We start from the raw sequence: 17,550 nt of genomic DNA on the forward strand, positions 1-17,550 counted from the left end.
AACTGGGGTTCTACCACCTCCCAGGTGGGAAGCCAGCCACACTTCCAGTTCTAAATTCGGCCTGTCTTTGGGGCATGCTCGGTCCACAACCCAGACTACTGGAGGATGACCTCCTCAGGCTGTGGAAAAACAGGGCCACCCAATCCCAACTTCCTTCGGGGACTCAGAAGGATACCACAGTGAATGGTACTGAAAGGGATACAGTAAGAAAAAGCTTCTGTAGGCCCATCCATGCTGGAGAGGAAGGCGCTTGGAGTGTTCCATGGCTAGCGAGACAGGGAAGAGACGGCCAGTGCTTCAGAGTGGGTGGAAAGGAGCAATCAGGAAGGGAGGGAAGGCAGGCTGTCTGCAGCGGGGTGGGCGGGCAAGCACCCCGAAAGCCTGATCCAGGAAAACTAGACTCGTGGTCCAGATGGCTGCTGACCTCTGAGACAAAAGCATGAAGCCCAGAGAGCACAAGTGTTGGACTGGGGAGCAAGGGGGCTCTCTGCATTCCTAGAGGAAGGTCAAGGGGGGCTGCAGCCACCAAGGAAGGCAGATGGGGCTACTAGTCGGAGGAATATAGGCCACCTCCAGCCGAATATAGGCCACCTCCAGCCTCCAAGGCAGGATGCCTCTGAGTACCAGTTGCAGGGGAGTAACAGCAGGAGGGAGGGCATGCCCCTTTCAACTCCCGCCTGTAGGCTCCCAGCGGCATCTGGTGGGTCATTGTGAGAAACAGGATGCTGGACTAGATGGGCTTCCTTGGGCCTGATCCAGCAGGGCTGTTCTTATGTTCCCCGCTCTATGCAGGAGGGTCAGCTGGTCTCAAGGCATCCTTCTGGCAGACAGAATGTCACCTGCTATACTTGAGACAGGGAGGGAGGGGATCTGACACTCCCATACTATGCCCAGAGGAATTCACGAGGATGGGCAATCACCTGTTATCCTACTGCTTCACACCACTGCCTCCATTAGGAGCCTCCTGCACAATGAAGTGCAGGAACGCCTCGAGGAAGACTGTGGCATTAGGGCCATATCCATGACCCCTTTAAGCCCCCCTCAATATGCACAAGCAATGGCACAGAAGCACACAACTGCCTTTGTGTCAAAGACCGACAGCACCACACAAGCAGAGGCTCTGTTTGCATATCAGCCTAGCAAAGCACTGCCAGAGGTATGTGCCCAGTGCTAAGATAGGCCATTTCTATGAGGACACAATAAAACAGATCTTAATTTTTTTCCACCATGGATGCAAATTCAAAACAATGAAAGTCACTCTGGAATTAGACCAAGAAATCCAAACATGGCCAATGTGTTCATTTTTAAAGGATGCAACAAAGATAAGCAAGCTGAATGGATTCAAGAACTAAATCGGACCTCTGAAAAGTATAAGCATGCATATGTATTCAGTACTTGGTTTGGGCCCCTTTTGCAGCAATTACTGCCTCAATGCGGCGTGGCATGGATGCTATAAGCCTGTGGCACTGATGAGGTGTTATGGAAGACCAGGATGCTTCATTAGCGGCCTTCAGCAATTCTGCATTGTTTGGTCTCATGTCTCTCATCCTTCTCTTGGCAATGCCCCATAGATTCTCTATGGGGTCAGGTCAGGCAAGTTTGCTGGCCAATCAAGCACAGTACACTGTATACTTTTCAGAGGTCCGATACTGTTCTATTCTTCAATCCTTGTCTTCTTGGTTCCATGTAATATTCTAATTTTCTGAGATTGTGGATTTGGGGTTTTCATGAGCTGTACGCCATGATCATCACAATTATAACAAATTAAGGCTTGACTTATCTCGCTTTGCATGTAATGCGTCTGTCTCATATATCAGTTTCACCTTTTAATTTGCATTACTGAAATTAATGGACTTTTGCACGATATTCTAATTTTCAGAGTTTCACCTGTAGAAGCCACAAGTCAGCAACCACAAAAAGTTCAAATGACTTGCTGCAAAATATTTTAATTCTTATGGCCACCAGCTTCCTGACTCAGAAATCTTTTCCACAGAGAAACCATGTGAGGTCGTCTCAGGTGGGCCTTCTCAGAGTTCCGGGCCCAGGGGAGGTACGTGGGGACCGGGCTCGTGGGAGGGCCTTCTCTGTGGCAGCCCCCTCCTTATGGAAAACTCTGCCTCCTGAGATGCGTAATGCTCCCTCTCTTCTGTCCTTTAAGGAGCTCCTGAAAACCTGTCTTGTTGCCAGGCTTTTAGTTCCACATCTATACATCCTCTTGTCAGTTCAAAAGATTGGCAAGTCAGATCTCTGGCGGATTCTGGGCTATTTCAGCCATATCTACAAACTTGGGGTGAGAGAAACAATGAAACAGACCTGGGCTACTAGCAAGTCTACTTCTAGAGGTTCCTGCATGGCTCCTCCATGGTTTACACGTTAGCTTTGACTTTGAGTACGCTGCTATGGACAACAACTGACAAGAGGTGAATATACTTGAATTGTTTTCATTCATTGTACATTAACAGATTCAGTTCTAATAAAAGTTGAAAAATATTTCTGGCAGGCAGAAATAATTTACAGCAGTTACGTTTAGATGCTGTCAATTTCACAAAAACCAAAACCTGAATTCATTAATTTTCTCCCATTTCTTCTATAGTAACTCTACAAGGAATCCTAAGGAAAAAGGGCAAGTTAGTAATCTTAAGGGCTGTGAAGTATTCAGTAGTGTAACATGCTATGCAATCTAAAAATGGAGATCATATTTTGCCAACTTTTTCTTGTGTGTCAGTCTTTAGGAACTGAATATGAAGTCTAATTTGTATTGCACTGAAAATGTGCCTTAGGTTAAATGAAATAACTGAACAAGATTAATATTATTTTATCAATCTTTTCCCCTTGAAATTTCAAGTTCTTATACTGTAATCAATTTACTGAGTAAAGGAGACCCTCAAGATTTTATTTTGGCTGAAAGAGACTAAAACCACTTAGCAGCAAAGGTCCAGTTTATGCAGAACTAAGGGACAACATTTTTGCAAGACTGTACCACTTCAGTTTGCAGGTGATGGGACACCCCACAGTTGAATAAACCTCCATCTAAATCTCTTTCTGCATATAGAAGACTAGAATAATGGAAACTGCTTCAGCCTGGCCTGTGCCCTGACATGCCTTAAAAAAAAAAGTGTAGGGAAACTTTTGTAACGGGAAGTATTCAAACATGGCCCCCCTCCCCCTGTACCCAGAAGGGGGTACATTCCAGGAAAAGTTCTCCCTCTCGATTCAGCCGCCTGGGTCCCAACTGCCCCAAGGTGCCCCATAAAGGGCCATCGAACGTAGTACTAAGTGCAGACACTTGACCCCCAACACATGAGCAGATGCCACAGTGTCGACACTGCCAAACACTTCCCCATTTGCTGCAGTATTAGAATGTGCAGATTCCCTTCCTCAGGTGAGAAATTCATTTGGCCCGAGAGCTGCACTGGGACTTGGCTTTGATATTGCCATAGGCCGGTTTGGCATGGGAGCCACACAACTTCCACCTCAAGCTGGAATATGGAACCCAGTGGCACACTACTTGCCAGGGTTGTTGTGAAGGAAAAATTAAGCCCAGCTGCAACCACCAGGGGGCGTCTTCTTCGGTTTGGAAGCCCCCAGCCCCTTCTCCCCAGAGAGCCAACTGGACAGACGCCTGCCAACAGAGAGGACCACTTCGCATGAAACAGCAGTTTCCAAAGAAGAATCTCATGCTGGTTTCCCAAAAGATGGATGCGCGTGTGCGTGCATGCACACACACACCCTATGTCACTCATGCTGACAGCATTGGGTCGATCACCATTAACTGGTATTTTCCTGGACTCTTATTTTCTCTGTGTAGGTAAATAGTGGAGTGTGAAGCAGGCCTTTGGGCACAATTGCACAGGCCTGCTGAGGCAAGCGCCACAGCCTGCTCTCCTCACAGCTCCGGTTCGGCACGATGGAGTTTGCCTTGGAGAAGCTTTCAGTGAACTGAAAGATTATCTAGACCCATTTCAAACTGGTTTTCGGGCGGGCTATGGGGTGGAGACTGCCTTGGTTGGCCTAATGGATGATCTCCAATTGGGAATGGACAGAGGAAGTGTGACTCTGTTGGTCCTTTTGGACCTCTCGGCGGCTTTCGATACTATTGACCATAGTATCCTTCTGGAACGTCTGAGAGGGTTGGGGGTGGGAGGCACTGCTTTGCAGTGGTTCCACTCCTACCTCTCAGGCAGGTTACAGATGGTGTCGCTTGGAGACTGCTGCTCTTCAAAATCTGAGCTTTTATATGGAGTCCCTCAGGGCTCCATACTGTCTCCAATGCTTTTTAATATCTACATGAAACCATTGGGAGAGATCATCCGAAGATTTGGTGCTGGGTGTTATCAGTATGCTGATGACACCCAAATCTGTTTCTCCATGTCAACATCATCAGGAGAAGGCATATCCTCCCTGAATGCCAGCTTGGAAGCAGTAATGGGCTGGATGAGGGATAACAAACTGAGATTGAATCCAGACAAGACGGAGGTACTTATTGTGCGCGGTTGTCACTCGGGAAGCGATATTGATCTACCTGTTCTAGATGGGGTCACACTTCCTCAGAAGGAACAGATACGCAGTCTGGGAGTGCTTCTGGATCCACACCTCTCCCTGGTTTCCCAGGTTGAGGCAGTGGCCAGAAGCGCTTTCTATCAGCTTCGGTTGATACGCCAGCTGTGTCCGTTTCTTGAAGTTCATGATCTCAAAACAGTAGTACACTTGCTGGCAACCTCCAGACTTGATTACTGCAATGCGCTCTATGTAGGGCTGCCTTTGTACATAGTCCAGAAACTACAATTAGTACAAAAAGTGGCAGCCAGGTTGGTCTCCGGGTCATCTCGAAGAGACCATATTACTCCTATTTTACAGGAGTTGCACTGGCTGCCGATAGGTTTCCGGGCAAAATACAAAGTGCTGGTTATAACCTATAAAGCCCTAAACAGCTTAGGCCCACGGTACTTAAGAGAGCATCTTCTTCTGCATGATCCCCATCGTCCACTACGTTCATCAGGGGAGGCTCGTCTGTGGCTACCTTCATGTCGTTTGGTGGCCACCCAGGGACGGGCCTTCTCTGTTGTCGCCGAGACTTTGGAACGCACTTCCCGTGGGAATAAGAGTCTCCCCATCTCTAGTGGCTTTAAAAAGGGATCTAAAGACTTATCTTTTAACCCAAGCTTTTTAACTTTAACTTTTTAGCTTTTAATTTTTTAAACTTTTGATTGTTTATTATTTGTTTTAAATTTTTTTAGTATTTGTTTGTTGTGAACTGCCCTGAGACCTTGGGTTAGGGCGGTATAAAAATGTGCTAAATAAATAAAATAAATAAATAAACTGCACCCTACACATCTAGAGTCCAGTCTCACTCCTTGAGAATAATGTGAAGTAAGACAACAGACTTGCCTATTTATTCCAAATACCCTTTTAAAACTCCACTGTGCTAAAATGGGCCGACTGATACACGCCAATCTCAATTTAAGGGAAATGGCAACTGTGGCTCAGAGATCAGGCTCGGCCCATTGGGAACGCTTCCAAGTCCTGCTTGAGCCACACTGGAATAAGCAATGGAGAGTTCAGCCCATTCTTTTAACAATGGTTGTGCAGGAACAGCTTATGTCAAACTGGATTCAACATTAGTAGATAATAGATTGACTTTTCCCTCTCCTATTCCTCACACAGTACATTTTGTTCCCAAAATTTGACAGGCAAATTGAAAACAAGGCAGAATTTGATCTGGAAAAGAGTTTGTGAGTTGCTTGCTCCCCAACTCCCACTGGAAAGAGAGCTTTACTCAGTTTTTTCCCTTTAGAGTCAAACTTCTTGCTCTGTGTTAACACCACACAGTTTTGATAGTTTACAGTTTAATCGAGCAGAAGTTGAAGTTGTTAATTCTCATCTGCTGCACTGTGTCAGCGTCACACTGCCTTTCTAATCCACAAAAACTGATTTTTGTGTTATTTTATTTCCATGCATTTGCAAGGAAATCCATTTGAGCATGTGATGACCGCCACCTTGGACTTATTCCATGATAATTGGAAGGATTCCTTTCAACCTTGGTTTTTTTTGTTTTTTTTAAATTGCCTCTATTAGTTAACTCACTAACCTTCTGTTCTCCTTTAAAGATCAAGGGTCTGGGTCAACTAATGCTATGGATAGGAACAGTGCCTTAGCACAGGTTCTCAAAAGCCCTCTGCAGCATTAACCAATTCAGCAGCTGCCACACCAGCATTTGGCATGTTACTGCACAGTAGTGTCTACTGATATTTAACAATAAATTAGAACACACATTCATGGGAAGTTCTGAAATGTGAAGCCAGACTCCATTATCGACTAATTGGTCAAGGGCTATAAGCAACGAGGCTGGCTGGAATTCAGACTGACCCAGCCTTACAAGAAGAACATCCATCTGTGACACTAGCCTACACATCAAAGCAAAAGCAGAACTCGGGGGAAAGCTCTGAAACACAGCAGTGAGAAAAGGAAATCAGGAACCACCCAACATTTTTAGTCTGTTGACAAAAGATGGGGTGTATCCTCCATGCATCAGAATGACTTAACGCTATTCTTCCTTCACCCCAACTCAAGTATCACAATGAAAAAGGGCCCCCAGAATCTGACAGTATCATGCAATTTACTAACTCTTAAAGCTCATAAAAGTCACCCTGACCTACAACATGCAAATACTACCCCTTCACCAGCCTTGCTTCTTTCCAGTACCAGCATTTTCATACATTTACATGTCTGGGAATACTTAAAAAGATCAAAGCTTTCCTCCTCACTGGAGAACAAAGTTCTGTGCTGGAGAAAGAATAAAATCAACACTTCATGAAAGCCATATTCCTATTGCTTCGGGAACTGCAGACTTGATATTACTTTAACATATCCATCGTCACATAAAACTTCAAAACTACTTCAATGTAGGAGCCAACACACAGGGAAACAATTGCACGTGTGAAAGAGGATGGTGCTTGCACCGAACAGAGCAAATCATTCTTTCATTTCCCCAAACTTGTCTGAAGTTCAGACGCATTTAATGAATTAAGAAATGTCTAGTGAGTGACTGAACAACTCTCAACTATTAGTTAAATGTTACAGAAGTTTGTTTATTTAAAATACTAAAAAACTGATCACACAACTTGTCACTTAACAGCTCTGTGCCTTCTCTTCCTCCTCAACAACAACGAAACGTGAATTTAGAGGCAGAAGTTAAGTCTGTCACTTCAATTTTTTATTCTTGGTTAAGATTGTTTGGCAACATACAGCATTAGTAAAATCCTAAAAAGGTGAGAGCCAAACTGTACTGGGCAACAGACACATCACAACACACCATGAAATCCTATCTAGACTTCTGCACTTCATGCCCAATGCAGATTTCAACGACATCAATCCCAGAAGATGAGCTTCACCATGCCCCTTGTGTGAAAGGCTGCACATTATGCAAAGACTCAAAGCAACATGAGGGGGAAAGCCCAGCAAAGCTAAACTGAAACACTAACAAGAGCATCTCAGTTTAGAACTTTGAAATCACATCCAACCAGAAGAATAAAGACAGATCTAATTCACTCCTTCTTAAAAAAAATACAGAAAACATTTTGAAGTGGGTTTTTTAAAATTTTTGTAAGTTTTTATCCCATCTTTTCATTCCTACAAACACTCAAGATGGCTTACAAGGCTTACAAACAAATTAAACATAAGCATTATAAAATAAGTTTAAAACGGCCCTAAAGCAGCACAAAATAATGATTCAAACATGACACAAGTAGAGATTCAAACTTACAGATCTGACTAAACATATTCAAAATGCATTTTTCATTGAAAGCAGATGGCACAGCAATAAGAACAGTATCTGGACCTCAAATTCCAAACAGAAACCACCACTCTTACTGGCTGCTGACCACTTTCTGAAACAACCCCAGAGAGCTGGGCAGGATGGTTTTTAAAATAACTGGCATTATTTTCATTTTTAATTCAGCTGCATAGAACGAAAATATCCTTCACATTTTGAAACATTCTCCGTCTGCTAAACAGGGAGAACTATAAAAACAAATGCAGTTAATTACTGCATGCGAAGGTTAATGCATGCATAACGGAAGACCTTTTTTGCCCAAATATTCTAGCCTTGGTGAGTACAGAACTCACAGGCCAGTTTAGAGGCTACAAAACCTCATTTCCAGCCAGGCTGGAACAAAAGGAAAGCCCTCCACCTCCACTTACCGTCTTCCCATTGTAGTAATACACCAAAGAGTTGCTGCTCACTCCCGGCACAGGATATGCACAATACATGTTTGTCCTAAACGCAACCCAGCCTGCAGTCAAAGTGCACAGCCTCCCTCCAAGACATGAATCCACCAGATCAAACACAGCAATTCTTTAGTCTGATGCAAACACACATGGATCTACTCAGAAGGAATTTATGCAAAATAGGACTGAACCATCGCATACAGGAAAATGGGGAGTGTGTGTTTTAAGATCTATGCTGTATTCTTCCAGTTTCAATCCAGTGCTGCTTTTGGGTTGCAATGCAAGCAAATAAAAACTTCTACAAAACTACACTTCAGTCAAAAGGACATTCATTTCCAACAACAGTCATTCCAAAATCTATTTGCTTTAGAGCTAGAAAGCCAGTGATAAATCCTTAGCTACATGATCTTTCTGCTTTAATTAAATGAGAGCACTTGTGGCAGAGGAGACCTGACTGCATGAACCTCTCCGTGAGGCTTCTAATCTGCCTCTCTCTAAAGCTGCTTCCAACTTCCACAAATGTGCAACAGAAACTCTCCTGGGCTAGAAATGCTGGATGACAGGCGAGGAGGAGGAGGAGGAGGAGGAGGAGGACCTAGACAGCTGGACCAAAAAGCAAGCGGCCCTTTCACATTCATTAGGTGCCTGCTAGAACCCAGAGTAGTTTTCAATTAAGAGGGCATTGTGGGTCCTTTCAAAGTGTTTAGAGAATTGTATAGCCACAAAACCATAAAACACTTAAGATATTTTAATGTAAGAAAATCATCATCCACAATTCATATCTGAACTGAATGGAAAGACACTGGGGATAAGCTGCCTACCTTTTGCTGTCTGTTTTGTTTCCCAACACATTTTTTGGGAGTTTTCCCGACTTTTTTCTGCATAGGACAATACTAATAACAATTACAAATGCTTTTACTGCAAAGCTCCTTTATGAGGCAGTAGTTGTTCAGAACATGCGGCATATGTGCTTTCTCCTTGTCAACCATTTGGGACTTATCTGAATGTTACGATTAACTGGGTGATGTGAAAATTTTGAAAACAAAGAAGTAAACAAGAATAGGAAGGGTAAGTACTAGAACACATCCCCTACTAGAAGTCCTACCTAAACTCCCCAGTTCATGTAAACAGGTTCTTGTATAGCCTCTACTCTTAACACACTGATCTGGGGAACTTAAGTTTTGTCAACTGACAAACTCAGGGGGGAAAGTCAATATGTTTAACAATTCTGAGTGAGGGAGAGGTTCACAAGAGAAGAAAGGAGGCAGTAAGAATTAGATCATTTGGCCAAACCCATATTCAGAATAACCACACATAAAAGTGTGTTCCCCCTCACTTGCTTTGGTCTGATCCAGAGGGCTCCTCCAATATTCATAAAATATCTTTTGTAGCCAAGACTGCCGTGATTTCCTAACAAAGCTCTCTTTCTATCTATCCCTGGGGGTAAAATGACACCTTATATTAAAAACCCACCATTAATTTACAGAGGTAGTCCCCCCCACCCAAGATTTTTTAAAAAAATTCATACAGGATGAAAAATGTTAATACACATACATTCTGACAAAAGCTTAATGATAAAATTATTTCCTCTTGCAGCACAATAAAACATTTCCCCTTCTCTACTTTGCACACAATTCCACAAATGGTTTCCAAATTACCTGGAACTCGTCATGAGCTAGTGATTCTCACACAAGCTGCCAAAAGTAATAAATCAGAAATCCATTGCTCTGCCTCAGGCGTCTCCTTAACTCCCCATTTCTGTAGTATAAGACATTAGCCATTAACATAAGACATTATTGTAGTGCCTACAGTAACCACACTTTTCTGCCACTAGACCAATTCCAGTCATTTGGTAGAAGTTCAAACATCACTACAGAAGCTGTAAACTCAAAATTAGAACCCAATTCCAAAGAGATCCTCTCAAAAACTTCCATCCAGAAAGTGGTAATCAATTTACAGTCTCATAAAAAAGTGTTCTAATCCTGCATCTCCTAGACTGCACCAACAGTTATCACCATTTCAAAGGTGAAGTTGATTAAGTCTTTTTGGAGTCCAATATGATCTGAATAACATTTTTGGCTGGATTAGTTTCGACCAAATTCCTAACACTGACTTGCTAATATTGGATAATGCCATGGACCAATCAAGTGGCTGTGCAGTTCCTGTCTAAATCCTGACTCCACGTATCCCTTTTACTTTCCCATGTAACGAAACATTCCAAGTTTAGGCAGGCACCAAGTGCTTTGTTTGCTCTGCCTGTAAAAACAGCCATGCTTCAACAGTGCTAAAGTGCAGGGATCTGTGAGGGCCCAAAGGCCAGATCTGGGACGCCAGTGCAGTGAGGCTGGACGTGCAGGCAATGCTGCTACGTGGCACGTGGAGATAAACCCAACTCTGCCTGGATGACTGGGAAAAGGTTACATGAATCTGGTCACCCCTGGCACATCCCGGAAATGTGGGCTAGGGTGCGAGATGAACAGAGGAGCCACGAGTGAGCACCCTGGGAGCGGGTAGGTGTCAGCAGACCAGAGCCCTGGCTGGTCAGGTTAAGGGAACAGGGATAGGGCTGCCTGGCCTGGATGCGAGGGACTCTGACAGGCCTCCCTCCAGACATCTGAAATATGTGGGCTATGAGCATCCACGGCCAGAACAGAGAGCTGAGCTAGGCTCTAAAGCGGTGGTGCATTACCACCACCTTACAGCTCAGCACGCCCACCACCCACACGGGTGAATCACTGCCTAAAGCGGTGGCCTATTTAAATCCCAACCGCGATCGTCTTGCCTCTTACCCTGTCTGCACCCAATTGTTTTTGCCATGGTTAGTCGTGACTGCTGGGAAATTCTGGCCCTCAACCATATCTGGGAGAAGTCAGAGCTGAAAAAGAAGGACTGAGCGTTCGGTGTGAGTGAGTCGGACTGGAAAGCCTCCAGGAGGAGGATGCCTTGTGTGCGCAATTCTGCAGTTGGAGAGGCAGGTCTTCAACAGGGTGTGCTAGATCATTACTTTTTACTGTTATGATTTTTCAATCTGTATCTACCTTCCCACCTCCGGAGAGGTACAAAAGGCTGCTCCCACCTGCCAGTCTTCTACAAAGGGAGCAAGAGGAACAAGGGCGGAGAAGCACTCTGACCCGCCACTGAGAGGGCCCGGCTGGAGGTGCAACTCAAAGCCTGCTGGTGCAGTAACCCAAGCTGAGGAGCAAGGGCGAGGCTCCATGCCCTCATCCCAGAACCAAAGCCAAGTCTCTCTCTGTGAAGGGGAGAGGGGTCCCTCTGCTGGTTCAGCCCAAACTCTTTACATATTCTTAAACTAGTAATACCACTTTTGCACTAAACCCCAAATTAAGATGCAACACAGGGTATCCAAGTGATGATGCAGTTTCCGCAGTTTCCTGTAGATGGCTGTATAATCCAATCTCCCCACTAACAGGAATGTTTTTAATCTAGAGAATACCTAAGAGAAAAGAGCCCTCAATGAAGCCTGAGTGAGCAAGAGGAAGTCATATTTTGTACAGCCTCCTACCAACCTTTGAAAATAGAGCAAGTGGGAAGGCAGGGGTGGGGGTGGGGGGCAGCTTGAGCACTTCACTGAACGTGGATGTGGGACTGCTGGAAGCTGGAGATGGACGAGAGGACATGGAAGAGCTTTCCTCTTGCAGATCCCCAAGTGCAGACTCAGATAACTTCCTTCAAAACAGCCACATCCAGTAAACAGAGCACACCTTGCAAAGCTCTTCCCATGACAAAAGTCCTAACAGAAGGGCTTACACCAAGGTTTGACACAGTCTGAATTCTTCTGAAGTTCCTTTACTCGTAGGAATGGTTTTGTTTGTTTGTTTGTTTGTTTGTTACATTTCTAGACCACCCCATCCAAAAGCTCTGGGTGGTGCTCAACAAGTAAAAAACAAAAACAAACACGACTTAAAGCACATTGCTTAAAACAATATTTTAAAAATCCAAAGCAGTTCAGAGCCATTTAAAACCAATTACAAATACTGAAACACAATTTTAAAACTTTTGAAGGCCAGGCCAAGCAAGTAAGTCTTTAGGGCTCTCTTGAAGGCCAACAATGAACCCAGACTACGGATATCTGCCAGGAGTGCATTCCACAGCCCAGAAACAGCTACAGAAAAGGCCCGGATCTGAGTCACCACCAGATGTACTGGTAGTAACTGGAGACTGACGTCTCCAGATGACCTCAACATGTGATGGGGATCATACAGAAGAAGGTGCTCTCTAAGGTAGCCAGCACTTTGTATTTTGCCAGGAAACATATTGGCAGCTAATGCAACTGTTTGAGAACAGGTATAATATGATCTCTCCAGGTTGAACTAAGCGAAGTTTCCAAACTACGTACAAAGGCAGCCCCACATAGAGCGCATTGCAATAGTCCAGGCTTCCCCAAACTGCGGCCCTCCAGATGTTGCTGAACTACAACTCCCAGCATCCCTAGACACAATTTTATGTGGCTGGGTATGCTGGGAGTTGTAGTTCAGCAACATCTGGAGGGCCGCAGTTTGAGGAAGTCTGCAATAGTCAAACCTAGAGGCTACCAGCCTGGAGGCCACCACTGTTTTGAGATCATTCTCTCCAAGGAATGGACGCAATTATCAAATCAGCCAAAGCTGATGGAAAGCACTCCTGGCCATAGCCTCCACCTGAGATACCAGGGTGAGGCCTGGACCCATGAGCACTCCCAAGCTGCATACCTGTTCCTTCTGGGGGAGTGTAACCCCATCTAATTCACCCCTCAGGTTCTGAGCCCCCACAATGAGCACTTCCGTCTTGTTTGGATTCAGCTTCAATTTGTTGTCCCTCAACCAGTCCATTACTGCCTGTAGGCAAGCATTTAGGGAGTCAATGCCATTTCCTGATTTGGGTGTCATCAACATACTGATAACACCCAGCACCAAATCTCCTGAAGACCTCACCCAGCAGGTTCATGTAGATTTTAAAAAGCACTGGTGACCGAATCGAGCCCTGAGGGACTCTATATAATAGCACCCATTTTGAAGAGCAACAATTGTCAAGCGCTACCATCTGGAATCTGCCTGAGAGAAAGGAGCGGAACTACTGCAGAGCATTATCTCCTATCCCCAACTCCCCCAGGTGAGCCAAAAGGATACCATGGTCGATAGTATCAAATGCCACCGAGAGATGCAAAAGAACCAACAGAGTCACAGTCCCTCTGTTGAGTCCCTGGTAAAGTCATCCTTCAGGCCGGCCAAGGCCATCTCCACCCCATAGCCAGCTCTAAAGCCAGTTTGAAATGGGTCTAGATAATCTGTTTCCTCCAAAACTGCCTGGAGCTGGTTAACCACCACTCTCTTAATCACCTTGCCCAACCACGGGAAACTGGAGATCGGCCTAGAACTACCTATCACTGAAGGATATAGGAAAGGCTTCTTAAGAAGTGTTCTAATCATTGCCTCCTTTAAACAAGGAGGCATCCTACCCTCCCTCTGCGAGGAATTGATATTAACAGCCAAGTCTAGAGAACAAGTGGTAGCCACATTGCCCCAAAATGTCCTCAGGCATCACAGACTGAAACTGATCTAATCTAGTACTGCAAGAGAGACTGCAGGACACCACCTTAACAGACCCTGCAAAAATAGTGGTGTCCAAGTTGGCCCAAATACAAGAGATTTTGTTTGCAGAGAACCCATCACAATCCAGGACAACTCCACCAAACGTGAACCTGCAGAAGCAATGTGCACAGATCAGAATTGTTTTTTGCTTCCGCATAATCCTTCAAATGGGCTCTATGTTGTGTCCTGTCAAATTCGAGCCGAGTTCTCCTCCACTTGCTTTCCTGTCACCTACTGCTGCTTCAGACCCCGCAACTTCTCTGAATACTAAGAGGCCACTTTTGAAGCAGGTCAGAAGGGACGTTTAGGAGCAATCATGTCTACTGGCAATTTTTTAAAAGTCTTTAAAGATGCATCTGTTCACTGTTTTGATTGTTTTTAATGCTGTTATAGAATATTGTTTTAAAAATTTTAAATTGTTGTATTTTAAATTTCTTGGTTTTGTTTTAAACTAATGTTTTACTTTTGTTTTTATCTTGTTGTAAACTGCCCAGAGATGTAAGTTTTGGGCAGTATAAAAATATGTAAAATAAATAAATACTTCCCTCGTAAGTTCCCTATTCCAGGTTCCCACCAGGGCATCCACAAAATCACTGGCAGCACCAACATTAAAACCCTCCAAGGCTTTCTGGAATCCTACTGGATCCAGCAGCCTTCTTCAGTGGACCATCTTGATAGGTCCACCACCCTTGCAGAGCTGGGTCGTGGCCGTGAAACCAACCTTAACCAGGTTAGTCCATCCATGACAGTGGGGAGACCACAGGATCCCTCTCCCACATAATACCCCCCTGATCTGAACAAAAGCCCAAATCGAGTGTGTGGCCGGCAACATGAGTTGGTCCTGAAACTAACTGGGATAGGCCCATAGTTGTCACGGCCGCAATGAACTCTAGAGTTGCACCAAACAAGTCAGCCTCAAAGTGGGTATTGAAGTCCCCCTGCACTAAAAGTTGGACTCCAACTCAGAGACCAATTCGGTCAGTTCAGTACTCTAATAGAATCCCTAATCTATTGCTAGTTCCCAGCCTCAAAAATACACAACTCAACTGTCTCACAGGGGCCCTGGTAAGGGGGATGGTATCCTTGTGGACCACAGGCACTCCAGCCCCACACCCATTTCCCCTAGCCTGCTCCGCAACAGAGTAGCCTGGTGGGAGAAGCAGGGCCCAAACCTGCCACTAGCCTCCCCCATGCAGGTCTCGGTTATTCAAGCCAGGTTGGCTCCCTCATCCATGGATGATTTTGGTCTTATTCTGAACTGACCGGCCATTGCAAAGGAGCATAGCTAGGAGTGGGAGGTACTTGCGGGGGGTGGGCAGACCTAAATCTGGGCATCACCACTTTGGGGAGGTACTAACCACCACTCAGTAGCTGATAACCTCTTAGACCAGCACACATAAGCCATTGCCAAAAAAAGAAAAAGCATCAGGGGGAAATGGCTAGAGACTAGTTTATTTGTTTTGTTCAGTTTTGCATAATTCAAAGAGATGGATAATAAAAGTTTCATCCAGAAATCTAATAGTGCTTTTTAACACCCTGTAACAGCTGCTAGACTATATTTTCAAAAGAGTAATGCTGCTCCTGTTCCTTGCTAAGCAGTTGTTCGTAGGGATTTCCTTTGCATTTCCTTTGTTGGGACATCAAATAATTAGCTTTTTGGGGGCCAAAAATAATTTTAATTAGCCTGATCCATAATTCAGTGAAGCTCCATTATTTGGTTTTAACCCCATTCAGACATAACTTAGATCCATGCAAGTCATTCACAGACAGCTTCTCTGGCTGCTTCAGGAGCCAGAGAAACTTCAGGCATCTGTGGGCAGACCCAGATACAGGAGTGCTGCATTCCATTCCTAAAAGGTGTGCAGGTGCAGATGCAAACATGACCATTCTGCATCTGAAAGCAGGAATTCTGTACTCGTGAGAAAAAACCTGACCACTCACTCCAGGTACTACATGGTGGATTAGCTAAATGAGCATTAATTGTGCCATGGTTCCTTCATTCTTGCTGTGGCTCCATCTCTTAGAGATCCAGATTCAAGGGCTCAAACATGTTTAAGTAAAGATCAAGAAAACCGGATCCTAGACTACATTCCATCATAAGCAATTACAGATTTTGATCATTAGTAACTTCTACCGTCTTGAACAGGTATCTTAGGGGGGAAATTCATAGGCATTAGCCACAAAAACTATACATCCAAGCTGCCTGCAAAAATACCAGCAACAACAAAATATGGTGTCAATATAGCGATATTATTGCAACTGGGTACAAAAAACATTTTCATCATTCAGGTTTCTCAACTGCTCCAATTTCCATCACTGACTTGTTCAGAATTTATTCTTCCCCCATCTTTTGTTGCTTCCTTTACAGAAGAAATGGAGAACATATGCCATGCACACCCTAATTTTTTCTCAGATGTAGTAAGAAATTATTCTTCACAATTTTAATCTCATTACATGGTTAGTTCCACTCTAGACTAATCTGTAATTTAATTTTGGATCACTCGGTTTTAGGAATAAATGACATATTACATGTTTTACTTCATCTCGTTGCTCATTTCTCTGAAGCCTGGCAGAGGTCATCTGCAAGGCTGTAAAGCTTCCGGGCATAATATACAAGGGATGCAATGTAAATGGCCAGGCTATTTTTAGCTTCCTTGCTGAGGGGGAGGGGGGTGCACAAGGGGATACAAGGAGAGGACAGGATTCCTGGGTTTGGGAACGATGATTTGGGGGCATTGTGTTCTTCAGTTGATCACCAGGCAGCTATTCAGCCCAAGTGTAGTGCCTCCAGCTGTACGCCTGGCTTCCAGGTAAGCCGCAGGTTCAGAGCACAACCGCCCCCAGGCTGCCCAAACACACCTCAAAGCAGTGGCCGCGCAAGGGAGCTCAGAACACAACAAGCCCAAGCCCAGCCCTGCCTGGCCAAGGGGAGAGCCCGGCCGGCCCCCTTCACTTCTGCAGCCCGGCTCCTGCCCTCCCTCTCCAGCCGGCTGCCTTCCGAGTGAGGAGGAGTCGGCATCCTCCCCCTTGCACCTGCGCCCTGTGCTAAGCCCCTCACCTCCACAACAACGCAGCGCACGCTCTGCAGCTCTCCCCTCTCTCTCGAAAAGGGTTGCTCCGAAAAGGGTTGCCAACAGCTGCCTTCCCCTGACATGGACTGGAAGTGCCGGCTCATTTACAAGCAACTGTCTTGGTGTGATAGAAGACGACACTTTCAAGGCCACAAAAGACACCAAAGGCATTCAACTGCCACAGTGGTCAAGCATGTTTCTAGCAAGCTGCACCCCCACCCCGCCCTTTTCCATCAAAACCCTTTATTCTCCCAGGATGCATTTGGGAGTGAGAGGGATCAACCAACGGGTTGCCGGAAAGCCTTCCTGATGCTGGGCTCAAGTTCGAAAAGGCTGAATGAAGGCTTGGAAATCCACCCGGGCTTCCTAACCCACATCTGACTTGGTGATTTATACGTATTAATCACGGCAGTCCTGCAGAGGCAAGCTGAGCCGTCCATGTCCTGCGCATCTTAATGGCTTCAGCTCCACTGGGATTATTACCCATGCAAATGTCTACAGTTCTCCGCTATTAATCTCTGTCTGTCCTCCTGTTCAGCAACATAATAACTAATTGAACATCAAAAGACACGGAGGGGAGATCTTCTCCGACAGTTCCTGAGCTAGCTCTCTTCCCTTGAGGGGAATTCACTTGACAGGGACAAGTAGGTAAAAGTGTATGTATG

General features: G+C 45.0%; 1 protein-coding gene across 14 annotated transcripts in view; it reads right to left on the reverse strand.

The window, feature by feature from the left end:
- TCF12 (transcription factor 12) overlaps positions 1–17,550 on the reverse strand; it is a 158,538-nt gene that overhangs the window by 42,633 nt on the left and 98,355 nt on the right. For 2 of the 14 annotated variants that reach the window (XM_053272103.1, XM_053272102.1), the window contains exon 1: positions 8,200–8,344. The exons of the other annotated variants lie outside the window; for them this stretch is intronic. In XM_053272103.1, the coding sequence (XP_053128078.1) occupies positions 8,200–8,268 (69 nt within the window). In that variant the 5' untranslated portion in view covers positions 8,269–8,344. Of the gene's footprint in view, positions 1–8,199; positions 8,345–17,550 lie in introns of those variants that run through there. 14 annotated transcript variants of the gene reach the window in all.

Source organism: Hemicordylus capensis, chromosome 10 (assembly GCF_027244095.1).
Source record: "Hemicordylus capensis ecotype Gifberg chromosome 10, rHemCap1.1.pri, whole genome shotgun sequence".
NCBI lineage: Eukaryota > Metazoa > Chordata > Lepidosauria > Squamata > Cordylidae > Hemicordylus > Hemicordylus capensis.